This window comes from Xiphophorus hellerii, chromosome 13 (assembly GCF_003331165.1).
Source record: "Xiphophorus hellerii strain 12219 chromosome 13, Xiphophorus_hellerii-4.1, whole genome shotgun sequence".
NCBI lineage: Eukaryota > Metazoa > Chordata > Actinopteri > Cyprinodontiformes > Poeciliidae > Xiphophorus > Xiphophorus hellerii.
In genome coordinates this window covers 7,041,487-7,069,408 of record NC_045684.1, presented here as the reverse complement: position 1 = coordinate 7,069,408, position 27,922 = coordinate 7,041,487, and the positions used below count along the sequence as shown (strand labels likewise).

General features: G+C 37.4%; 4 protein-coding genes across 6 annotated transcripts; all 4 read left to right on the top strand.

The window, feature by feature from the left end:
- The first annotated feature begins 594 nt into the window (after positions 1-594).
- LOC116730525 (zinc finger protein 585A-like) lies at positions 595-7,091 on the top strand. Of its 2 annotated transcripts, XM_032579823.1 has the most exons (4): positions 595-873; positions 1,923-2,016; positions 2,193-2,284; positions 2,999-7,091. In XM_032579823.1, the coding sequence occupies exons 1-4, from the start codon at positions 681-683 to the stop codon at positions 6,376-6,378; spliced, it is 3,759 nt and encodes a 1,252-aa protein (XP_032435714.1). In that variant the 5' UTR covers positions 595-680; the 3' UTR covers positions 6,379-7,091. The 2 variants fall into 2 exon arrangements, with proteins under 2 accessions (XP_032435714.1, XP_032435715.1); XM_032579824.1 differs by lacking the exon at positions 1,923-2,016.
- A 438-nt stretch (positions 7,092-7,529) lies between these two features.
- LOC116731094 (gastrula zinc finger protein XlCGF8.2DB-like) lies at positions 7,530-10,831 on the top strand. Of its 2 annotated transcripts, none has more exons than XM_032580599.1 (3): positions 7,530-7,629; positions 7,720-7,822; positions 9,515-10,831. In XM_032580599.1, exons 2-3 carry the CDS (start codon positions 7,804-7,806, stop codon positions 10,660-10,662), a joined length of 1,167 nt encoding a protein of 388 aa, XP_032436490.1. In that variant the 5' UTR covers positions 7,530-7,629; positions 7,720-7,803; the 3' UTR covers positions 10,663-10,831. The 2 variants fall into 2 exon arrangements, with proteins under 2 accessions (XP_032436490.1, XP_032436491.1); XM_032580600.1 differs by having other exon boundaries at positions 7,540-7,641.
- A 924-nt stretch (positions 10,832-11,755) lies between these two features.
- Positions 11,756-16,070, top strand: LOC116731091 (zinc finger protein 883-like). Its single transcript, XM_032580595.1, has 2 exons — positions 11,756-12,039; positions 13,670-16,070. The coding sequence occupies exons 1-2, from the start codon at positions 12,021-12,023 to the stop codon at positions 15,064-15,066; spliced, it is 1,416 nt and encodes a 471-aa protein (XP_032436486.1). The 5' UTR covers positions 11,756-12,020; the 3' UTR covers positions 15,067-16,070.
- Positions 16,071-16,409: 339 nt separating this feature from the next.
- LOC116731090 (piggyBac transposable element-derived protein 2-like) lies at positions 16,410-27,364 on the top strand. The gene is made up of 4 exons (XM_032580594.1): positions 16,410-16,771; positions 18,572-18,903; positions 20,797-25,768; positions 26,529-27,364. The coding sequence occupies exons 1-3, from the start codon at positions 16,753-16,755 to the stop codon at positions 22,642-22,644; spliced, it is 2,199 nt and encodes a 732-aa protein (XP_032436485.1). The 5' UTR covers positions 16,410-16,752; the 3' UTR covers positions 22,645-25,768; positions 26,529-27,364.
- Positions 27,365-27,922: the final 558 nt, after the last annotated feature.

Here is a 27,922-nt window from a genome sequence, read left to right as displayed (position 1 = left end):
AGTAAACATATGTACCACAGGCTTTTAAGGAAGCTGTAATTAAACCTGTACTTAAGAAACCTTCTCTTGATCAAGATGACTTAATACATTACAGCTGTTATCTAATCTTTCTTTCTTATCTAATTCACAGAATGAAACATATTGATGAACTAAACAGTCCAATGTTTTCAAGCTTTTATTTCTATTAATTGTGATGATTTTCTGCTTACAGCTCATGAAAACATAAGATTTAATTTGAGAATATTATTATAAAAGCTCTAGAAATGTTATTACAGAAAAGTGGGCTTAGTAATAAGTATGTTTAGTGCTTGCTTACAGTTGTTAATTTTAAAAATTGCCTTATTTTGGCATAATCCTTGGAGTACTCTGCTTTTGATAACATTATGTTTAAGTTAGTAATAAGCTATTCTTAATTTTGTTTGTTGTTTTTTATGTTTGTGTGAACCTACACGCCCCGACACTTACAACTTAATTTCCCTACTCTGGCGAGTCGCGACAATATTTCTATTTTAAAGTGCGGTTCAGGTCGTGCTTTAATTTTGAAGGTCATTGTGACGTATTTCCAGCTTGCGTTAGCAAGAAGTTGCGCGCGCATCGTGGAGCAACGGAAGTACATCCCCGGTAGTTTTCAAACACAACAGAAGTATCTAACGCTGAAAATTACCACCACCGGACTCAAAATGTCGGGTTGTTGCGTTTACGGCTGTTCGAACCGGTACTCGCAGGACGGGGTTAAATTCTACCGCATCCCGGGGGGAAACCGGCCGCTTCAGAGCCACCGAAGGCGGCTGTGGCTTCAGGCTATCAATCGGGTGGATTGGACCGAGAAAACTATGAAGAAAGCTCGGGTCTGTGGTGCCCATTTTATATCAGGTAAGGTTATGTTAATATACTTTTAATTCACTAGAAACTCCGGTTGCTCTCAACAGCTGTTTGTAAAGCGTCACAATCTACTAGTGCTGCGTCGAGTAATCCAGAAAAAAATAATAATAATAATTGAGGAACTGGTTCATCAGTTTTATTGTGAATTGAAAGGGGCAGATATTTAGTGTTACCCTCGTCACATTTTATTGTTTTAGGATATTTTTGCGTGTATGTTTGCAATATACTTAAGCCTCTCCCCCCTTTTTGTGTTGCAATGAACCCAATTTTCCCACATCTGGCGACATTTTAATTGCTAAATCAAAGATTTGCCCGTAGTAAACACAAATGATCACTTATAATAAACACAGCAGATCCTGTGTTTTAGTTTCTGTTGTTCTAAAGCACAATTTGTGAGGATGAGAGTTTTTTTTAAGGCTATGAAGAATACCTCATCTTTGCTGATGCATTATAAAACCCTGCTACATGGTGGATCAAGCTCACCAAGGTCATTTTTGAACACAAACATACAGTAACATTTGGGGACCAGAGAATACCTTGGAATATTGGGAAGGACAGAAAATGTTTTATCCCAACTTCAGTAAATCTGTTGATTCTTTCCTGACAACATCTGCGCTCTATGAAAGCTAATTTTCTATAGCAGATGGAATAATCTCACATTGGAGAAACCGCATGAAGCCAAGCACAATAAAAAAAAGGTTATTATTTAAAAGCCAATAGTAACATTTTGTTTCCTGTAACATAAACATGATTAAAGTAACAAAAACCCATTCATATAACAACCCTGTCATCTATTTTATTCCAGTTTTCATTTTTATCCAGCATTGTTTCAATAAAAACAGATTAAGAATCATTTATCTATTCAGTTTAAAGCTTCATACATCAAATCATCATCATCATCATGTTTCATCTACTTGATGTCGCAGTGGAGCAAATGAATCATAAGTTGAGCAATTGGATGGAAAGCCTAAGTGCCATTAAATTTGGACATATAATGTTGGCTGGTTGCTAATAAACAAACTTGTGTGTTTTATTTACAGGGGAGGCGTCACTGGACTCGCAAAATCCTGATTTTGTGCCTTCTGTATTTATGTCCACTAAACAAATTCAGAGACCTGGAGCAAAAATGAAAAGGTAAAGATAATTAGTTTGGACTTCTTATTCTTATTTTGTTGGTTTTTTCCTCTCCTCCATTGCTATAGTACTTAATGTTCATTGGTACAAGCTTTGAAATACTGCTCTGTAGAAAATGTAGATGTAGTTCAAATGTTTATCCACATGAAATCTTACTTCATTTTTCTTTATTTTAGGAACCAGAGGAAAAGGGGGAGAGATGACACGGTGCACAAGTCACCAGATCCACCCAGCTTTGGCAGTGACACCAACATAGAGCATGGTCCCGGTACAAATACATTTTGTCTTATTACCAACTGTTTGTTAGTGATCCCATTACAACTTTTAAACAAAATTTATTTTCTGAAAAAGGATAAGAATTAACAGACTGTTTAGTAAAAGTTGTAAACTGCCAGTAGCTTTTGTTTTCACTACTGCTACTCTTGCCTCTCTAGTCTCATACTGTGGTCCAGTTTTCTAATTACTTTACATTTTAGTGAACTCATCAACTTAGTAATTATATTAGGTGGAATATTTTAAAATTTGCATAGAATAAATCTGTTTTTGTTTTTCTTGTTCAGTGTGTTAACTGGTAGATATTGCCTTGGTTCAGGACAAAGTTCAGGAATCTGAAAGTTAAAAAAGTTTTTTCCTTTTTATGTAGCACCTTTCAGCAACAAGGCATTTCAAAATGCTTTACATAATAAAGACACAAAAACACAAAGTCATAGAACACACAGACAGCATTACATTTTGTCATCATTACACATCAGATTATTGATTAGTGTTTCAAGATTATGTTTCAAAAGTGACTTTAACCAGGTGGGTTTTTAGTCTAGATTTAAAGGAACTAAGTATTTCGGCTGTTTTGCAGTTTTCTGGAAGTTTGTTCCAGATTCGTGGTGCGTAGAAGCTGAATGCTGCTTCTCCATGTTTGGTTCATTACTATGACATTTCATACGAGAGCTGTGTTCTGTAACTTGTCTGTTTCTGTTTCCCGCAGACGTCCAGCAGCTGATGGGGATCAAAGAGGAGGAGAACTGGAGTCCCAGATCAGACCAGGAGGACCAGAAGTTTTCAGAGATTAAAGAGGAGCAGGAGGAGAAAAAGATCACTGAGTTTATATTTGATCCAGTTCCTGTGAAAAGTGAAGATGATGAAGAGAAACCTCAGCTCTCAGAGCTTCATCACAGCCAAACCAAGGAAAACAGAGACTTTTCTGAACCAGAACAATATTTAGAATCAGATGGCGGAGATAAAACTTCTGATTCTTGTTCAGAGTCCTCAGAGACGGATGTCAGTGATGGAAACTGGGAGGAGAGCAGTGAAGCTCAGTCAGGTTTGGGGTCTGGAACCAATAACACAGATCCAGTTTGTGAGAAAGACAAAAAGTTACATCGCTGCTCTGAGTGTAGTAAAATATTTAGCTGTAGACAGCATTTGTTAGAACACAACAGGATCCACAGTGGAGAAAAACCGTTTATTTGCTCTGTCTGTGACGAAACCTTTATGTGGAAACCTTCTTTGACTCTACACATGAGGACGCACAATAAGGAAAAAACTTTCAGCTGCTCTGTTTGTGGTAAAACTTTGGCTTCTAAAGCAAACTTTAAAAATCACGCAAAAGTCCACACTCTGCAAAGGCCTTTCAAATGTCCGGCTTGTAATGCAGCTTTTAAATGGAAAAATAATTTAATAGAACATATGAGAATCCACACTGGAGAGAAACGTTACAGCTGTTCTGTCTGTGACCAAACCTTTACATGGAGACGATCTTTGACACAACACATGAAGAAGCACAGCGAAGAAAAACATTTCAGATGCTCTGTTTGTGATGAAACTTTTATTTCGAAAGCTATTTTAAAAAAGCACTCAAAAATACACAAAGAGAAAACTTTTGATTCTTTAAAGTCGTCAGAGAAAGATGGCAGTGGTGAAAACTGGGAGGAGAGCAGTGAGCCTCAGTCAGCTTTGGGGTCTGGGAAGAATAAGACAGATCCAGTTTATAAGAAAGGTAAAAAGTTACATTGCTGCTCTGAGTGCAGTAAAACATTTAGCTGTAGACAATATTTGTTAAAACACAACAGAATCCACACGGGAGAAAAACCATTTAGTTGCTCTGTCTGTGACAAAACCTTTACGTGGAAACCATCTTTGACACTGCACATGAAGAAGCACAGTGAAGAAAAACCTTTCAGATGCTCTGTTTGTGACAAAACATTTACACGGAAACTATCTTTGACACTGCACATAAGGATGCATAGTGAAGAGAAACCTTTCAGCTGCTCTGTTTGTTGTAAAACTTTTGGTTCTAAAGGAAACTTTAAAAATCACGCAAAAGTCCACACTCTGCAAAGGCCTTTCAAATGTCCGGCTTGTAATGCAGCTTTTAAATGGAAAAGCAATTTAATAGAACATATGAGAATCCACACTGGAGAGAAACGTTACAGCTGCTCTGTCTGTGACCAAACCTTTACATGGAGACGATCTCTGACACAACACATGAAGAAGCACAGTGAAGAAAAACCTTTCAGCTGCTCTGCTTGTGATGAAACATTTACACAGAAATCATCTTTGACACTGCACATGAAGATGCACAATGATGAAAAACCTTTCAGCTGCTCTGTTTGTGGTAAAACTTTTACTTCTAAAGGAAACTGTAAAGATCATGAAAAAGTCCACACTCTGCATAGGCCTTTCAAATGTCTGGCCTGTTATGCAACTTTTAAAAGGAAGAGCAATTTAATAGAACATATGAGAATCCACACTGAAGAGAAACGTTACAGCTGTTCTGTCTGTGACCAAACCTTTACATGGAGACGATCTTTGACACAACACATGAAGAAGCACAGTGAAGAAAAACATTTCAGATGCTCTGTTTGTGATGAAACCTTTATTTCAAAAGCTTATTTAAAAAAGCACTCAAAAATACACAAAGAGAAAACTTTTGATTCTTTAAAGTCATCAGAGAAAGATGGCAGTGGTGAAAACTGGGAGGAGAGCAGTGAGCCTCAGTCAGCTTTGGGGTCTGGAAAGAGTAAGACAGATCCAGTTTATAAGAAAGGTAAAAAGTTACATTGCTGCTCTGAGTGCAGTAAAACATTTAGCTGTAGACAATATTTGTTAAAACACAACAGAATCCACACGGGAGAAAAACCATTTAGTTGCTCCAACTGTGACAAAACCTTTACGTGGAAACCATCTTTGACACTGCACATGAAGAAGCACAGTGAAGAAAAACCTTTCAGGTGCTCTGTTTGTGACGAAACATTTATACGGAAACTATCTTTGACACTGCACATGAGGACGCATAGTGAAGAGAAACAAAGTGAAGAGAAACCTTTCAGCTGCTCTGTTTGTAGTAAAACTTTTGGTTCTAAAGCAAACTTTAAAAATCACGCAAAAGTCCACACTCTGCATAGGCCTTTCAAATGTCTGGCCTGTTATGCAACTTTTAAAAGGAAGAGCAATTTAATAGAACATATGAGAAAACACACTGGGGAGAAACGTTACAGCTGTTCTGTCTGTGACCAAACCTTTACATGGAGAAATTGTTTGACCCGACACCTGAAGAAGCACAGTGAAGAAAAACATTTCAGATGCTCTGTTTGTGATGAAACCTTTATTTCACAAGCTAATTTAAAAAAGCACTCAAAAATACACAAAGAGAAAACTTTTGATTCTTTAAAGTCGTCAGAGAAAGATGGCAGTGGTGAAAACTTGGAGGAGAGCAATGAACCTCAGTCAGCTTTGGGGTCTGGGAAGAGTAAAACAGATCCAGTTTATAGGAAAGGTAAAAAGTTGTACCGCTGCTCTAAGTGTAGGAAAATGTTCACCTGTTTACTGTATTTGGTAGAACACAACAGAATCCACACTGGAGAAAAACCATTTAGTTGCTCTGTCTGTGACGAAACCTTTACATGGAAAACATCTTTGACACTGCACATGAGGATGCATAGTGAAGAGAAACCTTTCAGCTGCTCCGTTTGTGCTAAAACTTTTACTTCTAAAGGAAACTGTAACGATCACTCAAAAGTCCACACTCTTCATAGGCCTTTCAAATGTCAGACTTGTAACTCGGCTTTTAAAAGGAAGAGCAATTTAATAGATCATATGAGAATCCACACTGGAGAGAAACGTTACAGCTGCTCTGTCTGTGACCAAACCTTTACATGGAGACGATCTTTGACACGACACCTGGAGAAGCACAGTGAAGAAAAGCCTTTCAGATGCTCTACTAGTGACGAAACTTTTATTTCGAAAGCTAATTTAAAAAAACACTCAAAAATTCACGAAGAGACAACTTTTGATTCTTTAATGTCCTCAGAGAAAGATGTCAGTGATGAAAACTGGGAGGAGAGCAGTGAACCTGGGTTTGCATGAAATTCAACATAATTAGGTCCAGTTAAAATCAAGATAATCACAAGCAGAGCACCTTCTTTACAAGAGTCTTGTACAATAATGAGGTGTCTTCAGTTGAGATTTATTTTACTAATCCCAGAGGGAAAGTAAATGTAACTCATATTTCACAATTTTCATGAAAAACTTGTACATACTGATGGCTCTGGGCAGGAAGCATCTCATTTATTACTTTTTTTCTGACTCACCACTTTTACTACTATATTAAAATTACAGATGAGTTTGACATGGGTCTTACTAATATTATATAATGCATAATGTAGAAAAAACACTAGTTTAAGCCTGTATTTATGTTTAAAATTACTTTTCTTTAAAAGTGATTCGGCCAATGTGTGATCAGTTTATAGTCACAGGAAAGTGATATCTGTTTAGTGGAAGGAGACGTGTTAAATATGTCCAAAACTTGTTTCATCACAACAGTTCTGCTAAGTGGAGGGAGTTTTCAATGAAGAAGATGACAAACTTAAATCTTTGAATTTAACTTGATTTTTATCAAACTTATTGCTTTTCTTCAGTATGCTGCTGTGAGGTTTTTTTTACTCTAGTTTTATTTTTATGCTTGTATTGCTGTATTTTGAACTGTGCAATACACTCAATTTTATGTTTCTAACTAGAATTTGTGTAAGCTTCTGCATTATGTGTGAAAATGGCTAAATAAATGGAAAGTGCAAACTTCATGATGGTGTTTTGATGGCATTGGTCCCTTGCAGGAAGAAGTTTCTGGATTTGAATATCGGTCAGGTGTTTAGTTCTCCCTGTCTGGTTCTCTCTGGGTACTCTGGTTTCCTCCCACAGTCCAGAAGCATTCATGGCAGGTTATTTTCTCTCTATATTCTGTTATTTATACTGATTTTTGCTTGAAGCTCATGAAAGCAATATTTAAGATGAGAATATTTACATTACACTGAAAAACATTTCAATACAGAAATGTAGACTTAATAAAAACTATGTTTAGCACTTGCTTAAAGGCTGTTATTTTCAAAAAGTAACTTTAATCTAAGAAATGAGTCGGATAGGAACGCATATTCTAATTTATATCACTGTGGATGCAACTCCTACGTAGCTAAAAATTGCGGCTCAAAATGAACCTTTATTTTGGAGGCTAATATCCGATGAGTAGCGGAAGTAGTTGTCTCCTAGCAGCAAACGATAGGTGGACAAAAACTTTCGTTTCCTTATTCAATGTGAAATGTTCGTGTTCAGTCAGCTTTCCGGGTATTTATATATGTATCCTTAAAGCCATTGAGATTTAACGTTAATTATGAAGTTCTGTTTTACTGAAGTTTTTTCTTAATTTCCTCCCAGGTGTGTTAGCTTAGCCTGTTAGCTGGATGCCGACTGGAAAGCAGCGAGTTCAAGACTTCAGCGTTGGAGGAAAGAAACTAAGAGATGGCGGAACCGGTACACAGTGAGTAGATGGACTCTCGGTTTGACGGTCATTATCTTCTGTTTCAACGTTTTTTAAAACGCAACCAACAACGATGCAGGGCAAGGCAAGTTGACTTGTTGAGCACATTTCAGCAACAAGACCACTCAAAGTACTCTACGTGATGAAAACATTAAAAAATGCACTGGCATACTAAAGGAAAGGAAAGTTTCAGCAAAGTCTAAAATTTATATTTGTATCATAATGACTTAATAAATAAACAATAGTTATTAATGTAAGTCAGACCCACTGTGTTTAGCCCTTAAAGCTGCAGCATGTAACTTAAAAAAATATGTTTAGTACATATTTGTTTAAACTGTCAGCATGTTGTCATGAGACAGATAATCTGTGAAACGATCCATCTCTTCCTGCCCCCAGTGCTACGATTGCCATCTGAAGAAATGCACCGCTCTCCGTCAAAACAAGGAACCAGAGCCAGTAGGAGGGTCTTAGCGCTGTCAATCATCCTCATATATGCACTACTAAATGTACTAATGGCAGAAACAACTTACGGTTCCACAAAAACTACAAGTTTATCCACCTTCATCGGTGGCCATGCTAACTAGCCTGAACAGTCATGGCAGAATCAGTTGTTGTGAATGAGCTGCAGCATAGCAGGGAGCAAGTGTGCATGAGGATGATTGACAGCGCAAAGACCCTCCTCCTGGCTTGGGGGAAAGCCAGAGAAGCTAAATTTTTTCACAGATTATCTGTCTTATAAAGTAAACTTTACCGACATGATGAGAATTTGATCAAGTATGTGAAAAATATTTCTTGAGAAAGTTACATGCTGTAGCTTTAAGTGAATTTTAATTTAGTGTCATATTCAAGCTATTTAAAGGTATCAATGTGTTGGATGAATATTAACATTTATTTATAAGTTTCCTTAAAACTTCAGAGCAGATTTGTATACATACACTAATGATGTCTGTGACCTCAAAACACTTTGATTAGCAATAAATACCAAAATCAATTGACAGTTCAAACTGTAGGAAGTTACTGTAAAGCTTAACTCAAAAAAAGAAACTCACATCACAATCAAAGAAAATTTGAGAAAAACTTTCTTATAGTTTTTCTCAAAGTCCTGTAAGCAACAGTAGCGTGGTGTTCACTTAGTCTCCTAACAGATAATGACAATGAAACCAGACCTGTCCAGAAGTAAGTCAGCACCATAGTGAAAAAAAGAGTAGGGAACACACAAAGCATTTAAATTAGATGGAAAAAATGTGAAGAATTTGGGAATTAGCAGTAGAATAATTACATGCAAAACTTTAATGTTTCGCTAATGTGAAAAAAAAACAATTTCACAACAGCTGTGTTTCCATTAAATAAGAAACGCAATTTAAAATCAGACGTGAACAAGTTTCTTCACACGATCTGATTAAAAAACATACTGTGTCATAATCCTTTATCTACTTCCTGTTATCTTCTCTGTGGTTTGTGCCAGTGGCAACATCCAGTTGTTGATCGTGTGACGTAAAGTGTTTCCATTGCAGTTTAGCAAAATAATCATCTCATCCAAAAAAAAAGAAAGACATTTGATTGAAAAATTAGCTTTTTTTGAAATTGGAGTTTTTCCATTAACCAAATTTAACCTGATAAATTATATGAGTAATGGAAACACAGCGTGTGACACTGCCAGTTTCACAAACACTGACTTTGTGTTTCCTGCAGACGTCCAGCAGTTGTTGGAGATCAAAAAGGAGGAGAAGTGGAGTCCGAGACTAGACCAGGAGGACCAGAAACCTCCACAGATTAAAGAAGAACAGGAGGAGAATGAGATCACCAAGTTTATATTCAATCCATTTCCTGTGAAAAGTGACGATGATGAAGAGAAACCTCAGCTTCCAGAGCTTCATCACAGCCAAACCAAGGAAAACAGAAAACTTGTTGGACCAAAACCAGATCAAAATTTAGAATCCGGTACTGAAGATACTTCTGATTCTTCGTCAGAGACCTCTGAGACGGACATCAGTGATGGAAACTGGGACAAGAGCAGTGAAACTCAGTCAGGTTTGGGGTCTGGAACCAATAACACAGATCCAGTTTGTGAGAAAGGCAAAAAGTTATACCACTGCTCTCAGTGTAGGAAAATATTTGTCCACAGAGGCAATTTGTTAGAACACAGAAGAATCCACACTGGAGACAATCTTTACCACTGCTCAGTTTGTAACAAATCTTTTCCTTCAAAAACTAATTTAATAGATCACACAAAAGTTCACTCTCAGGATAGACCTTTCAAATGTTCTATCTGTAATGCAGCTTTTAAAAGGAAGAACAATTTAAGACAACATTTGATAATCCACACTGGAGAGAAACCCCACAGCTGCTCCATCTGTAGCAAAACATTTGCTTTTGAGGGAAACTTAAAACAACACATGATAATTCACACAAAGAAAAGACCTTACACATGTTCTGTCTGTAGTGCAGATTTTAAAAGTAAAAACGCATTACGAGGACACACAAAAATCCACAAAGAGGAGAAACCGTTCAGCTGTTCGCTCTGCAGCCGAAGCTTCCGCCGTACGTCATATCTAACTGCTCACATGAAAAGTCATTCTGAAGAAAAACCTCACACCTGCTCTGTCTGTGAGGCAGCTTTCAAGAGGAGACGTGGTTTAATGGAACATAAACGAATCCATGGTGATGAGAAACCTTACATCTGCTCTGTTTGTAAGAGAGCTTTCTTGAAGAAACACACTTTAGTAGAACACACAAGAATACATTCTGGAGAGAAACCTTTCAGCTGTTCGGTCTGTAAGAAGAAGTTCAAGTGGAGAAACACATTAAAGAAACACTCAAGATACCATAAGGATGAATAACTACCAATTGTACAGACTGTGGTCAAATCTTCAGCCACTTTCACAATTACTTTAAAAGGGCAATGTTATGTATTTTCAGACACATTCTTTCTGACATTTTTTTTGTATTTCTGCTCTATGTATAGAAACTTCTAAATAAAGCAAATTTGCTCCTGGCTTTGAAACCTGGCGTGATGTTTATTTTGCATGTTCTTCCTGTCTGTGTGGGTTCTCTCTTAGTACAGTACTACGGTTTCCTCCAACAGTCCAAAAACATTTATGTTAGGTTAATTGATTTCTTTAAGTTGCCCTTAGTAGAAAGTTTTTGTGTTTGCTGTGCTGTAATGACCTGCTAACCTCTCCAGGGTGAACTTCTCTCTTCCAATTTCCACTGGAGTGACTGGAGGACCCCGTATGTCAGGGGTAACAGAAAAAGGATGGGTGAATCCTGAGCAAAATATTTGTCACCAGGATGAGAAAAAAGACATTCTGTCACAATGAAATAGAAATATGTTATCTGGTAACAGCTTAAAATTTGCGCTGTTAATTTTAAAAAGAAACTGCCTGCTGGTTTTGATGATGCTGATTCCTCTCATTTACATATATCGGTTTATTAGTTGCATCAACACACATTCAGTGAATTAGAATATTTCTGAAGTGTGTTTGAGTAACTTAATTCAAAGAATGAATCACAATAGCGTCTGTAATCAGAACTGTGACTATAATAATAATCATGGTGGAAGTGGGTTGTGGTTTAAGAGAGACATTCAAATGATTGACTTTAAATTCATTACATAGATGAATTTAAGACAGATTTCTTTTCAAGCCTTTATTTCTTACAGTTTACAGCTAATCCAAAATTTAAAATGAGATTATGTCACCAGACCAATAAAAACATTTTAGAGCAGAAATATGGGCTGAATAAAAAAATATGTTTTATTCTTGCTTAAAGGTTATTTCCCAAAAATATCTAACAAATGAGCATCATCTGAATGCATATTTTAATTTACTGAATACAAATGTAACTGCTGCTACAGTTTAGCTTTAATGAGCGGTTAAGATCCAGCTTTTATTTTGAAATTCAATGTGACCCTACGAATAGCGGAAGTAGTTGTCGCCTAGCAGCAAAAGCTAGGCGAACACAAAGTTTTGTTCATTTTTGAAGCTAACATGTCTCCGTTCAGTCGGCTTTCTGAGTATTTTGTTACTGAATTTCCTCCCGTTAGTTTCAGTTTAGCTCGTTAGCCAGAATCAGGCAGGAAAACAGCGAGTCAGAGTCTGGTTGCTGTAGAACCGACTGGTTCTGATGTCTGAGGAGAGACGCGTTTATGTTTTTATTTTATAAAAACCTCAGAAGGTCTCAGCGTTAGAGAGAGAAGATGGAGGATCCAGCACATGGTGAGAAGACAGACTCTCAGTTTTATTGTGATTATCTCCTGCTACATCTGCTCTTTAACATTTTACTAGCAACCAGACAGGGGAGGGATATTAGTTTGTGAAGCACATTTCATAAGTCAGACAATTCAAATTTCTTTAATGATGAAAACATAAGAGCACATTACAGTGGCGTAATAAAGGGAACTAAAGAGAAGTTAGAATACAGACTAAAATTAAGCATCAATATTATAAATAGAATACTAAAAACAACAACAACTTGATTTAAATTAACTCAGTGTTTCAGCAGTTTTGCAATTTTCTGTACATTTTCTCTGGATCAGAGGAGCAAATCTTCTGTCATAATCACCTTCTGTTTTTTAAGGGGGCCACAATGTCCTATGGCAGTGAGGAAGTAACACTATGAGCAAGAGCATAAATTTGTGAAGGGATCAGTTTGTTAAATTGCTGCCCTCTGCTGTGTTTCTCTGAGGAAATTAAACATGGAATATACTCGATAAAGGTTGTTTCGGAGTTGCCTTTTAAAGATCTGTAGTGAAAATTTCTCCCAAGTTTGGTTTACTCCGTTAAAATAAGCTCAATGTTTTTAATTGTCAGAAAATACAGTGTTTTGGGGAGGTACTGTTATTTTTTTCACACAAAGCTATATAAGCACAAGGTATAAGTATGACTACATTAGTAGTTAGGGCTATAGACACTTTTAATAAAGGCAATTGAGTCTAAGATTGCATTAATATTTAGGCAATCACTTTTAATACTCGAACAAAACTGTAAAACGGAAATGTTAAAATCTCACCAAATATTGACCTTATCAGTATTTAACACTAAGTACATTAAAAAATTTAAAAAAAATCTGAGATGTGATCTAAAAATTGAGAGTAACGGCCTTGTGGACGATACAAACAAACAAGTGGTTTTAATTAAATTTCAATCATTAGAATTTGACCACAAACCACATTGATTCAACGACATCTTTTCAACATCAGTTAATTGTCTAGAATTAGGTGATTGATGGTTGATCCACCGTCAGCAATCGACCTTAACTAAAAATCAACCTTTTTGACCATAATTCAACATTAAATTAGCATCTTTTGCTTTCTGGGTCTGTTCTTGTTGGCTATACGCTGGTAAAGGAGCCTTGGCTACCTGCTGGTTTTGATGCTAAGCTAACTAAGCTAGCGAGCCTGTACTACAACAAGAAAAACTGTGAAACACAAATATTTCCCAAAAGGTAATGTGTGACAGTAAACAATATATTTTATAAGGTGTTTATCCATTAGAATAACTCGGAATGAAAAATTTGATCAAATCTAGATTCTGAAACACCAACACATCCGGATATTCCATCAGGAAATGATGCAAAAGACCCACAAAGTCACAGCCTCAAAACAAACAACTTTATACAGTCAGTCAGTGAATCAAGTATCAAGTAGATGATGTGGTTCAATGACTAGCAATGCAAGAAGCTGTGAAAAATCTAAATAATAATGAAGATGTAAATAAAGTGTGATCAGATATGTTAATGACATGTGCCATTAATTTAAAATTTCAAGTTCAGGAATTTCAGGCTACAAAAAAGTTGGTGACCATTGCCCTACATTACTGTGACATTCTGTTCTTGTGTTTCCTGCAGACGTCCAGCAGCTGCTGGTGATAAAGAAGGAGGAGACATTGAGTCCCATCCTGGATCAGGAGGACCAGAAGCCTCCACAGATTAAAGAGGAACAGGAGGAGAATGAGATCGTTAAGTTAATATTCAATCCAGTTCCTGCGAAAAGTGAAGATGATGAAGAGAAACCTCGGCTGCCAGAGCTTCATCACAGCCAAACCAAGGAATATGAAGACATTGTGGATCCAGAACCAGATCAATATTTACAGTCAGAAGAAGAAACTTTTGATTCTTGTTCAGAGTCCTCAGAGATGGATGTCAGTGATGGAAACTGGGAGGAGAGCAGTGAAGCTCAGTCAGGTTTGGGATCTAGAACCAATAACACAGATCTAGTTTGTGAGAAAGGTAAAAAGTTACATCGCTGCTCTGAGTGTAATAAAACATTCAGCTGTAGACAATATTTGATAGAACACAACAGAACCCACACTGGAGAAAAACCGTTTAGTTGCTCCATCTGTGACAAAAGCTTTAGTTTAAAAAAAACCCTGAAAAGACACACAATAACACACTCAAGCGAAAGGCCTTTCAGCTGCTCGGTCTGCAGCCAAAGTTTCAAGTATAAGTCACATCTGTCTTCCCACATGATTGGTCATACTGGAGAAAAACCTTACAGCTGTTCTGTTTGTAAGGCAGCTTTCCAAAGAAGACAAAGTTTAGTGGAACATACCAGAATCCACACTGGGGAAAAACCTTACAGCTGCTCTGTTTGTAAGGAGGCTTTCCCAACAAGACAGCGCTTAGTGAACCACACAATGGCACATTCTGGAAAAAAACCTTTCAGCTGCTCCATCTGTGACAGAAGTTTTAGAAGGAAAATATCTTTGACGCACCACATGAAGACGCACAGTGAAGAAAAATCTTTCAGCTGCTCCGTCTGCAGTAAAACTTTTATTTCTCGGGGATGCTTACAAAAACACAAAATCATACATGCTGAGGAACGATCTTACATATGTTCTGTGTGTAAAGCAGGTTTCAAAACTAAAAAAAATTTAGTGGGACACACAAGGATCCACTCTGGGGAACGGCCTTTCAGCTGCTCAGTCTGCGGCCGAAGCTTCAAGTGCAGGTCCTATTTATCCTCTCACATGGTCGGTCATACTGGTGTAAGACCTTACAGTTGCACTGTCTGTAAGATGGCTTTCATGAGAAAACGCAATTTAAAGGAACACACAAGAACCCACACTGGAGAGAAACCTTACAGCTGCTCTGTCTGCATGGCTGTTTTCCTGAGGAAACACACGTTAGTGCAACATGAAAGAGTTCATACTGGGGAGAAACCTTACAGCTGCTCTATTTGTAAGAAAACATTCAAGTGGAAAAACACATTCAAGAATCATGTAAGACTGCACACAGATCAGTAACACAGACTGAGGTTAAAGCTTCAGCCAGTCTTTGATATTGGATTTGGAGAATGAAGTGTTCACATTTAAGCTCATCTGTCTCAACATCTCTTTAAAGGAAATAAACCTCACAGGACAACACTGGAACTTAAGCTGAAGAGAAGCTGCATAATGTAACTGTAGTAACATCATATGTTGTTTATGGAACTAAATATTACACTATTGTCTCGGGATAAAGTTGATTGGTTTGAATTGAATCTTGACCCTGTTCAAGAAGGATTCTTTATAAAAACAAGAAAATTACAGACAACCCAAAGCATGCTCTTCATGAGACTGTTACACAACAACAGATGTTTTTGGCCCTCCAGCCATCAAAGACTGGACTACAGGAAACAAAAACCTGTATAAGAACTATTAATCTCACAGTGGTTTCTTTTTAGTATCCCGCCGACATCAGGAAGACTATGTGCAGCTTCCTCTTCTACTTCGCTGGCGAAGGGAGGTCTGCTCTGGATATAATAAATATACAGTCTACTGTCTGTGCATCCACTGTATGGATTACAGCCTTATTTATAATTATGCTAAAGGAATCTTTGAATTATGGAGGGAAGATGAGTCGATGTCACGCTGCGTCAGTATCCGCTGCACTGTGCAGCAGACTTAATTGCCTCTACTTTTACTTGTATAATTTTGTTTTACATTTTAGTAGTTTTACTTTTCACCATGATTTCATCTTTAACTTAGTTTAGTCAAGTGTGGCTAGTTTAGTAAGTTTTTAAATTAAAGTATTTACATTCTGTGTCAACTTCTGCTTCTGTAAGAAAAGGGCTGAATAAATTAAATGCTTACTTCATGTTGGGGTTGTTGGTACCTTGATTTGAATCCAGGTGTTTAGATCTCCCTGTCTGTGTGGGTTCTCTCTGGGTACTCTGGTTTTCTTACACAGTCCAAAAACATCCTTGTTAGGCTGTAGGTAGCCTACTTATGTATGGGAATTGCTAAATAAATTAAATTTGCCTACTTTATTGTGTCGTCATTGGTCACTTAGTACTTTGAATATTACTAAGAAGTTTACTTGACTAGCCTCACAGAATGAAACACATTGCATAGATGACTTAATGTTTTCAAGCTGTTATTAATGTAATTTTTTAAAATTATTTTTTACTTACAGCTCATTAAAACATGGTATTTAAGATGAATATATTAAATCAGAGCATTAAAAACAATACTTTTAATCTAAAAAAAAATGAGCCTCATGGCGACGCATATTAAAATGTATTGAATATAATTACATGCTGTTCCTTTGTAGCTTTAAAGTGCCGCTCAAGTCGAGCTTTTATTTTGAAGGCCAATGTGACCCGACGAATAGCGGAAGTAGTTCTCTGGTAGCAGCAAAAGCTAAGCGAACAAAGTTTTGTTTCCCTTTGTCCTTCCAATGTGCCTATTCTGTCGGTTTTTCAGCGGACCCACGGGGTTTTCTTTAAATTGTGTTTGACAGTTTTATTTTTGACTTTTGTTTATTTTTATTTTTTTTACATTATTTTTACTTTTCTTTTTTCCCCGACAGCTAAGCCTGTTAGCTAGACGGAAATAGGAAACGGAGTCAGAGGCGGTTTCATGGAGAACAGGCTGGACAGAAAAGTTCCTGTTGTGATTTTGTGAAAACCTCAGACGATCTCGACGTTGGGAAGAAGATAACTAGCAAAGATGGAGGAAGCAGCATATGGTGAGTAGAGGGCCTTGCAGATTGATGGTGATTATCTTCTGCTACTTCCGTTCGTTAACATTTTACTAACAACGATACAGACAGGGCATTTATTTGTGGAGCATATTTCAACTACAAGACAATTTAAAGAGATTTAAATGATGAAACATAAAAAGGAGTGGCGTTAAAAAGGAAAGCAAAGAAAATCTGTAACACATACTAAAATTAAGTACGAGTGTTAAATAAATCAGTCGAAAACAACTGAAAACAAATAGGTTTTTAGCCTAAGTTTAAAAGAAGCTCAGGGTTTCAGTAGTCTTACATTTTTGTATGCTTGTTTCATAATAGATAAACATAGAAGCTGAATGCTGCTTCTCCATGTTTGTTTCTGGTTCTGGGGATGCAAAGCAGAACCAGAAGACCTGAGAGGTCTTGGAAGGTTGCTACGACAACAGCAGCAGATATTTAATGTATTTTAGTGCTAACCTATTCTGTGTTTTATACACTAGCAAACGTATTTTAAAGTCTATTCTCTGAGCTAGAGGGAGCCAGTGTAGAACTGGGGTGATGTGCTCTATCTTCCTGGTTTTAGTCAGAACAACAGCAGCAGCGCTCTGGATGAGCTCCAGCTGTCTGACATTAGATCTGTGAAGACGCTGTGGTAGCAATTAATGCGACTAAAGACAAATACATGGATGAGTTTCTCTAGATCTCATTTTTATATTAGTCTTTAAATCTTAGAAATGTTCTTCAGGCTGACTTTGTAATTGTCTTCATGCTTTTCTCAAAGTTCAGGTCCATCGTTACACCCAGATGTCAGACTTTAAAGCTGCAGGTTGACTCTTGGTCATCCCTCTTTAGATCCAAATATAATTACTTCCATTTTGTTTCTGCATAGATGAGAAAAGTTATTCCATACCCACGCTTCAGTGATTTATAAGTCATGATATAGAGCTGTGTATCATCTGCAAAGTTAATATTAGCACTGGCACTGCTTGAGTGCCAGTGGTTCACTATGGTTCATCATGGCATGAAGAGAGTGAAGCTATTTCAGAATGCGTGTTCACTGAGCTAGCTGTAGCTTCAATAGCTACCTTAGCTTCATTAGTGTTTAGCCATTGAGAAAACAAGACACTTAGCTTGTTTTTAGGAATATTTTAGGTTGCTTAGTGGTAAGACGGTGAAGGAAAGAGCTCATGTTACCAAAGTATTGCTGATTAAACGACTTATTGGAATGGAGTTTGAATCATTAATAGCATGAGCTTCATTTGGAACAGTTTTAAACATCAACAATGCAAAAGCTCAATAAAATGCACAATAAACACTTAAATTGTTTACCGCAGCCTAATTTACCCCTGCCCAGACACAGCATAGTAGTTCAGTTAGGAAATTTTAGGGAAGCTTAGTGAAGCTACAGGAGATTTTCCTAATAGTGGCTCTGGCAGGAATGCCAGCTGCAGCTACAATCTTCTTCTCAGCTCCAGGCTGCTCTCCTGCTGTGGAAACAAATGCAGATATCTTTCAGTTAGCAGCATATTGTTTTGTTGAAGTGATTATCTCATGGCATCTGATGCTCACATGAAACTTCTCTGGTGCTTCATTCACATAGAGTTTGACCTTCTGTGTTCCCCTGAATATTGTCACCAGAGAACATCAGGATAATTTAGCTTTACATCTTGTTAATCAAATTAGAATAGTCCATGTCTGCCTATTTAAGCATCTTTAAATATATTTCTTGCTCCACCCTTAAGCCATATGTTAATATAACAATTTATATAAGAGCCATTTCCTATAACTTGTCTGTTTTTTTGTTTCTTGCAGATGTACATCAGCTGATAGTGATTAAAGAGGAGGAGAAGTGGAAGTCAGACCAGGAGGACCAGAAGCCTCCACAGGTTAAAGAGGAACAGGAGGGGAAAAAGATCACTGAGTTAATATTTAATCCGGTTCCTGTGAAAAGTGAAGATGAGGAAGAGAAACCTCAGCTCCCAGAGCTTCATCACAACCAAACCAAGGAAAACAGAGACTTTGTTGGACCAGAACCAGATCAACAATTAGAATCAGATGGTGAAGATGAAACTTCTGATTCTTCTTCAGAGTCCTCAGAGACGGACGTCAGTGATGGAAACTGGGAGGAGAGCAGTGAAGCTCAGGCAGGTTTGGGCTCTGGAACCAATAACACAGGTCCAGTTTGTGAGAAAGGCAAAGAATTACATCGCTGCTCAGAGTGTAATAAAACGTTCATCTGTAGACAGCATTTGTTAGAACACAACAGGATCCACACTGGAGAAAAACCGTTTAGTTGCTCCGTCTGTGACAAAAGCTTTCTTTCAAAAGGAAAACTAAATAAACACAAAATGACACACAGTAGGGAAAGGCCTTACCCCTGCTCAGTCTGCAGCCAAAGTTTCAAGTACAGGTCAAATCTAGCTGCTCACATGAGCTGTCACTCTGAAGAAAAACCGTATTGCTGTTCTGTCTGTAAGGCAGCTTTCCACAGAAAATATAGTTTTGAGATGCACACAATGACCCACACTGGAGAAAAACCTTTCAGTTGCTCTGTCTGTAAGGTGGCTTTCCTGAGGAAAAACAGTTTAGTGGAGCACACAAAAACCCATACTGGAGAGAAACCTTTCAGTTGCTCTGTGTGTAATGTGGCTTTTGCAAGGAAAAGCAGTTTAGTGGAACATACAAGACTCCATACTGGAGAAAAACCTTTCAGCTGTTCTGTTTGTAAGGCGGCTTTCTACAGAAAACGCGGTTTAGTGAGCCACACAAGAAACCACACTGGAGAGAAACCTTACAGCTGCTCCATCTGTAGCAGAGCTTTTAATACTCAGGGAAACTTACAAAAACACCAAATCATGCACACAGAGAAAAGACCTTACATATGTTCTGTGTGTAATGCAGGATTCAAAACTAAAAGGCATTTAGGAGAACACACAAAAACCCACTCAAACGAATCCCCTCATTGCTGCTCGCTCTGTGGCCAACGCTTCAAGTGTAAGTCCTATCTGTCTACTCACATGAGCCGTCATAAAGGAGAAAAACGACACAGTTGCTCTGTCTGTAAAGCTGAGTTTCTGTTCAAAAACAGCTTAGTGTTGCACACAAGAATCCACACTGGAGAGAAACCTTACAGCTGTTCTGTCTGTAAGGCAACATTCAAGTGGAGACACACATTCAGGAACCACATGAGAACCCACACTGGAGAGAAACCTTACAGCTGTTCTGTCTGTAAGGCAACATTCAAGTGGAGACACACATTCAGGAACCACACAAGAATATGTGTAAAGGCTAGCTGAGTGAAGTTTGTTGTAACTGAGTGTTCATTGTAACTACTGTTAAGTTTATGTGCTTTTATTTTGGTAATTTTGCCCAGGTTCCTATTGAAAATGAGGTTTTACCTTAATTTAACTGCCCACTCAACCATATGATTTAGCACATTTTGCCTAACTTAGCTTAACCTGATTGAGCCATCTCTGCTGCTTGGTTGAGGTACAATATGCTAAAGAAATCCACTAGAGGGCACTGTTTCTTTAAATGGTATTCTTCTTCTTCCCCTCTCCAACCAGGAAGTCAGAAACACAAAAATCTGTCACAAATATCGACTGGTTGTGGTAAAACTTTGAAAGGTAGAAATAGTTTTCTGGCATATGATAGTGTTATAGACCTTACTAAACAGAATTATGTTACTTGATACCACCTAAAAAGCTAAATTAAAGGTCTAATAATTTTTTAAAAATATGCTTGGCCAAACGGTTGATTTGTCACTTTATGGTAAATGTAGCAAATTAAGCTAATGTAGTTAACATTTAATTTTTTGCTATAAAATCAAAAGTCATTTTCATCTATTGGTGTAAATATGAAACAATAAGTGTTATTACAATGTTATACACTAAGAATAATTATAACATTATCTTACAAAATAATTTTTGTGACTTTCTGAGTTGATATTAGCAAATATGGTAACATTTTAGAATAAATGTGGGGAAATCATAATTTTCACAACTACTAACTAATTTTAACTTTTCAACCACCACTAGATGGACGCTAAATCCTTCTATGGTGCGAGGCCACGCACTCTTCTCGCCCTTGTACCAGAAAATCCTCAAGAATCTGATGGTGATCTGAGCAATGATGACCAAGTAGAAGATCCTGATTATCAGCCCGCACAAGCAGATGATACTGGAGACAGCTCTTTTGAATCCCTGGATGAAGAGGAGGCTCCCTCAAAAAGCAGATCTTCTGCACAGCCACCTCGTAAAAAGAGCAGGAAAGGGAAACGCACACTAAAAACTGTTCCCTTGGAGCAGCCAAATGACAACGCCGACCCAAGTTACACCCCAGGCCCCAACAAAAGCACAAGAAGAATCTGGAAGCAGGAAGACATTGATGAGTTCCAGGTTCTTAATTCAAAATTTGAACCCCCTGAAGCTGTGCCCTCACCCTTCCAGTATTTCAAAATGCTCTTCACTGATGAGATGATTGAACATATCGCACATCACACCAATTTGTACTCTTCTCAAGAGTTGGGGGATCCAATCAAGACTAGCCCTGAAGAGATAGAGCATTTCCTAGCGATCCTTCTTTTTATGGGTGTTTTCAATTTCCCGTCACTGGAGGACTACTGGCACCATGAATCACGCTTCGACCTGATCACTGACATCATGCCAAGGAGGAGATTCCAGCTGTTACGGCGATACATTCATTTCAATGATAATCAGCAGTGCAGTGAGAGTCGGGACAGATTTTACAAAATCCGTCCCCTTTTTGAAATGCTTCGTGAGCAGTGTCTCCTGATACCATCCACTCACAAGCACAGTGTCGATGAGGTCATGGTAGCATATAAAGGCACAAGAGCTGGTACCCTCCGCCAGTACATCGCCAACAAGCCAGTCAAGTGGGGCTTTAAATTATTCTGTCGAGCAAGTTCATCCGGCATCATCCACGACCTGCTGCTTTATCAAGGGGCATCCACGTTCTTCAATGTTGCTCTCAGTGAAGAGGAGCAGGCCCTGCCTCTGGGAGCAAAAGTGGTGACAACGCTCTGCAAAACCATAAAAGAGCCCCAGATGTCTGTTGTTTTTTGTGACCACTTCTTTACAAGTTTCAACTTGGTTCAGTACCTGCACACTGCCCTTGGTGTCAAGTGCATCGGCACCGTACGACCGAACCGCACTGGTGGAGCTCCATTGATGACAGACAAAGACCTGATTAAAAGGGGGCGTGGGGCCTGTGACTTTAGGGCTGCTGAAGGGGTTCTTGCAGTGAAGTGGTTTGATAACAAATGTGTCAACTTGCTTAGTAATGCCTGTGGGATCATGCCCTTTGCAACAGTGAAACGCTGGAGCAAAGAGTCCCGCGCAAAGATCACCATCCCATGCCCATCACTCATCTCTGCCTACAATGAGCATATGGGAGGAATCGATCTGTCTGACATGCTAGTACACCTGTACAAGACCCCGGCCAAGTCAAGGAGATGGTATTTTCCCCTGTTTGGATACATCCTGGACCTCTGCATTGCAAATTCCTGGCTACTCTACAAAAGGGACAGCAGCCTCCTGAATGAGAAACCCATGTCTCTCAAACGGTTCCGCCTCGCAGTTGCCCACAGTTTGAACCAGTTCAATAAGCCAGCATCCAAAGTTGGCCGACCATCTTCCAGCTCTCCACCACCTGAGAAGACAGGCTACATCCCAAGACCATCACGACCAAAACCACAAACAGATGTGCGCTATGACAACGTGGGACACTGGCCTCTTCACTGTGAAAAGCGAGGGAGATGCAATCTGTGTCCAAAGGGAGTGTCCAGGTGGAAATGTGAGAAATGTAATGTCTTCCTGTGTTTGAATGCAAACCAGGAATGCTTTAAGTTTTATCACCAGAGGTAAAGTGCATCTAATGCACAAAAAGAATGCTGTTTTGCAAACACATAGATGAGTTTGGAAATGTGATGTTTTAATATGTTTGGTAATGTTTTTCTGTGTTTGCCATGTTTTTTCAAAGTTTAAATGAAAACAAGTAACACTAGTTCAGTCAATCCTCCAGATACGTGAGACTTGTGTCCCAAAATACATGATGTTGCACCAAAACAGAAAAGGTGTGCTGAGATATAAAAGCAACAAATGTTTCTATTGTCCTGCAGTATTTTCTTCTCCTTTTTGAATGTAAAAATGAATATTTTGCACTGTTGCCTATAATCAGAAGTGGATTGAATGTGAGAATTTTGTGCTGTTGCATTTTAATACAGATACAGTCAAGATGGGAAAATTAAAAATGCAATATTTTCTTGTTCGACGCAATATTTTCCTTGGTTGAAATTAAAACCAGTGTTTTGTGGCATTTTGACAGAAATAAACTGTATCCAATGCCCCAGACATTTTTTGTTGGTTATTTCTTTATAAATTAGCATTTTATTTTAATTTATCTACTGTACTTGGTATTTTTATTACGTCGTGTACTTAAACCATTAAGTGACATCTCAACTGTTTGGTAGAGATCAATATTTTAAAAACCACAGTTGGAAAAAAATATTGATTGTGTATATGAGTCACCCTAGGGTAAAAGAAATGCAAAGAAATAAATTTTCACAGGTTTTTTTCTTGGTGTGGTTGTTAAAGGGTTAAAGGAAATTTTTAAAAAAAAGTTCTTGTTAAGGTAGCCATGGTAATGGAAAAGGTTAACCGGAAAACTGAAAAAGAATAAAAGGAAACTAAATTTTTGTTTGTCGATAAGGAACAATGTCAGTAACTTTGATTTTAGTTTGAACAATTTGAGATTTTTAAAGAAAAATCTGTGATTCCTGTGTTAATGGAAATAATTCTACTAATGTAATGAGTTATTCATAACAAGAGACAGAGAAACTATTACTTGTTCTTTTCTAGCCTTTGTGTTGGTAGATGAATGATTTCAATAAATAATTTAACCATCAGTTCAGGCCTCACGATTGGCTGGATGCTACATTATGACTATTCTCTAAATTTCTTCTCACACTAGTTTGTTTTTGTAGTTTTGTTTTTGCTTAGAGTGGATCTAAAACTCTGTTGTAGACTGTTGGCTTCCACATATTTTAAAATAAATCTTTATTGCCACAATAGAAAGAGCAGAGAGGAGACATTAGAGGCCATCAGCAGGATGATGGTCTCCTCTGGTAAGGAAAGATTATAACTCTGAGAAAAAGATAAAAGATCTAGCGCAGGGAGTATATAGTGTAGTCTACATTTAGACATTTAAAAAATAAAATTCTGATGTTATTTGAGCACTGTGTTATTTATGATTGTAAAGGCACCACATATAGTCTATTCAGTAGTTATCTTAATTTTGCTTTTGTTTATTTCCATGGCGTCGCTTTCTGTGATGTGTCTAATTACCCTGTTACTTTGTCACTTCTATTTCATTTTGTGTGCCAAGCTGCAGTGATGTTAGTCATGCATTACTTGGTAATGTGCTACTAAACCAACCCCTTGTTTTTGTAATGAGTAATATGACACGTTAATATTTTCAATACTGACTTAAAGTCACTGTGTGTGACCATTTTTGTCATTTTATCATAGTAAATAATATATATTTCATTTTCATCTTGAATATAGATAAATGCAATTCTTGTGTAAGCTTAAAGTGCGGTTCTAATCAAGCTTTTATTTTGAAGCCCAATGTGACGAATAACGGAAGTAGTTGTCTCCTAGCCTCAAACTTCAGTTGGTCTTCGGAGGCGCCGAGGTGGTTTTAAATTGTTTATGTTGCAGCAACGTTCTTGCGTTCCTCTGTAGTCCGCTAATTCCGGGAATAAATTGAATCATCTTTAATTCAAGTGCAAAAGTTGTTTTCCCTGTTGCTTTTCACATACAGTATATAAAAAAATAAATCTTTATTGATACAATAGAAAGAACAAAGTCGGAACAGGGTTTTTACAGAAATTTAAAAATTACTCTCATCCCCACTCCAAAATATTTTTGTTCGCTTTGTAGAGAGAATAGAGAGACCATCTGTAGCTTAGATTTAGACATTTTTTAGTTTTTGTTTTTTCTTTTCAGATATGATTTGACTTTGATGTTATTTGTGTTCGTAAATGCAGCAGATATAGGTCATTCAATGTTTATGTTGATTAATTTTGCACATTTGACAAAACATTTGACTTGTGTTTATGCCATCAAATTAAGGCTTATTTCCTTTTGAAAATAATTTATTGACAAATGTTTATCCAGATTTCAAAGTAAATCTGGTAATTACCATCTTAAAATTGAAACAACTCAACTTGAACTTTTGTCAAACCAATTGGCTGGTTTTAAGTAAACTGTGAATTTTTTACTTTCTAGTTTCCTTTTCTTGTATTGCTGTATTACTTTGTTTTAAGGATTTTAAAAATAGCTTTATGATTTTAACTGCCTTTTTGTGTAGACTTCTGCTTTTTGTATGAAAATGGCTAAATAAATTAAATTTACTTATTTTATGGTGGGGTCACTGGTAACCTCATAGGAACACACAATCTCATTTATTGAATAAAACTTTAAATACGGCTCCTGGTTAGCTTTGAGATGCTTTAAATTTATAAAATAGACATGTTAAGCCACATTCCGTACCAGTAGGTGGCGGTAATGCTTAATAAATGTTTCTTTCCAACCGCCAATAAAAATAAAGAAAAAAAGCTTTTATTTTGAATGCCTCCGTGACCCGACGAATAGCGGAAGTAGTTGTCTCCTAGCAGCGAGTTTTGATTCCTTTCATTATTTTTAATGTACAATTTTCTTGTGTTGGCTTCCCGATTATATTAAAACGCATCATTAAGTCCACCGTGATTTATATTAGTTGTGAAGTTTTGCTTTTCTTTAGTTTTATCCATTTCCTCCCCGTAGGTTTAGCCTAGCCTGTTAGCTGGAAGGAAACGGGAATGCAGCGAGTCAGAGAAAGTTTGGTGATTTATAGAGAGAGAAACGTTTCTAGTTTTATTTTGTGAAAATCTCAGAAGGTCTCAGCGTCGGAGAGAAAACGATTAACAAATGGAGGAACCAGCACATGGTGAGCAGATGGACTCAGTTCGGTGGTGATTATCTTCTGCTACACCGTTTACTAACAATGATTCAGGTGTTTGTGGAGCACATTTCATTACATTTGCAGAAAAATGTGTTCCACAAACAGCTGAATCATTGTTAGTAAGTGCTTTACATTATGAAAACATAAAAAAGAGCACATTAGAGTGGAATAATAAAGACTAAAATTCATATTAGTGTCATAAATAGAGCAATTAATTGCATTTGAAGCAAATTGTGTTGTTAACCTTGATTTAAATTAATCCAGGGTTTCAGTTTTCTGGAAATTTGTTCCACATTTATAGAGCATAAAAAACTGAGTGTTGCTTCTCCGGTTCTGGTTCTAGTGATTCAGAGTAGATTCAGAATATAGTTGATTTGTGGAGCACATTTCATCAACAACACAATTCCACGTGCTTTGCATGATGAAAACATTAAAAAACTGAGTAAATAAAAGTTTAAATACACGGTAAAATGAAGTATTAGTGCGGCATGGATGTTGAAGAATTTTCTGATTGCATATGATTCTCACAAGCTGTGCAGGAGCAATGTTTACAAGTTCAAACCTCTCTATTTCTCAAAGTTATGTCACAAGTGAGCATTAAAAAAATCAAGTTTTAACTTTTGAGTTAGAATATTCCATGTCTGCATCTCAATACATCGTCATAAATAGTCTTTTCCCCGCCCTGAGGCCCTACATTTGATATGAGAGCCATTTTCTGTAGGTTCTCTGTTTGTGTTTCCTGTAGACGTCCAGCAGCTGGTGGGGATCAAAGAGGAGGAGAACTGGAGTCCCAAACCAGACCAGGAGGACCAGAAGCCTCCACAGATTAAAGAGGAGCAGGAGGAGAATGACATCACCGAGTTAAAATTCAATCCAGTTCCTGTGAAAAGTGAAGATGATGAAGAGAAACCTGGGATCCCAGAGCTTCATCACAGCCAAACTGAGAAAAACCGAGACCTTGTAGGACCAGAACCAGATCAATGTTTAAAATCAGTTTGTAGCAAAGCTGTTACTTTAAAAAGTTATTTACAAAAACACACAAAAATACATGCAGAGGAAAAACTTTGCACATGTTCTGTATGTAATGCAGGTTTTAAAACTAAAAACATTTTAGTAGAACACACAATAACTCAAGTTAGCGAAAGGCCTTTCAGCTGCTCAGTCTGCAGCCAAAGCTTCAAATGCAGGTCACATCTATCTGCTCAAATGTGTGGTAATACCGGAAACAAGCCTTACAGCTGCTTGGTCTGTGGAAAGACCTTTGCTTACCTTACGAGCCTAAAATGTCACCTTAGACGTCACACAGGAGAAAAACCGTAGATTTGCTCCGTCTGTATAGCGACGTTCATATGGAAAAACATTCAAGAACCATGCAAGAATACATATGGATGAAAACCGTCCAGTTGCACGGACTGCGGTCAAAGACTCAGCTAGACTGATTTGAAGAATAAGCTGTTCACTTTTCAGCTTCTCTGTCTAAAATGTTTCTTTACTCCCAGGAAAACACTGGACCTTCAGCTGAAGAGAAGCTGTGTAACTGTAAAACGTTTATTGTAATAGGAACTAAATATGATGACATGATTTGATTGTCTTGGATTGAATTTAATCTTCACTCAATTGGACCCAGTATAAGGAAATTTTTAAAGTAAAATCAAGAACATAATGGTCATAATACAACAACGGAGTCTCTTCAATTCAAAAATACTTCATTAACCCCAGACAGAAAGCAAATGGCTTTTTTTTAAATCACTCCTGGAAGGCTAAGGAAGATAAAAACCTCAAATCTGGCAACTGCTATTTATAAATTGAAACAGCTCAACTTGAGTTTCTCTTAATTATTTGTTGTTTTTTTTAAAGGACCCAATGAAGTCCATTAATTTTTTTGTGAGAAGACATTTTTTTTACTCCTTTCTTTCTTTTTTTGTCTTAATTTTGATGACTTTGGGTATAATAACATTGGTCTAGAATAAAAACATAATTAATTTAGAGTTGGAGAATAATTGCTCCCAAAAAGTAAATTAAATGTTTATAATACAGGGTCATTCTAAGCTGCTGTGGATTAGTTTTTTTATTCAGTAGTTTATTTTTCATGTTTCATTTATTTCAGTACTTTAATTCACAGAAAAAACACATTGTATA

What these genes read in the sequence shown, in the direction of transcription:
- LOC116730525 (XM_032579823.1), top strand. Translation starts at nt 681, where the DNA reads ATGTCGGGTTGTTGCGTTTACGGCTGTTCGAACCGGTACTCGCAGGAC. An exon ending in CCTGGAGCAAAAATGAAAAG is followed by an intron (nt 2,017 to 2,192) that starts GTAAAGATAATT and finishes TCTTTATTTTAG; the next exon opens with GAACCAGAGGAAAAGGGGGA. An exon ending in CAACATAGAGCATGGTCCCG is followed by an intron (nt 2,285 to 2,998) that starts GTACAAATACAT and finishes TGTTTCCCGCAG; the next exon opens with ACGTCCAGCAGCTGATGGGG.
- LOC116731090 (XM_032580594.1), top strand. An exon ending in AGGAGAGCAGTGAAGCTCAG is followed by an intron (nt 18,904 to 20,796) that starts GCAGGTTTGGGC and finishes AACCACCACTAG; the next exon opens with ATGGACGCTAAATCCTTCTA.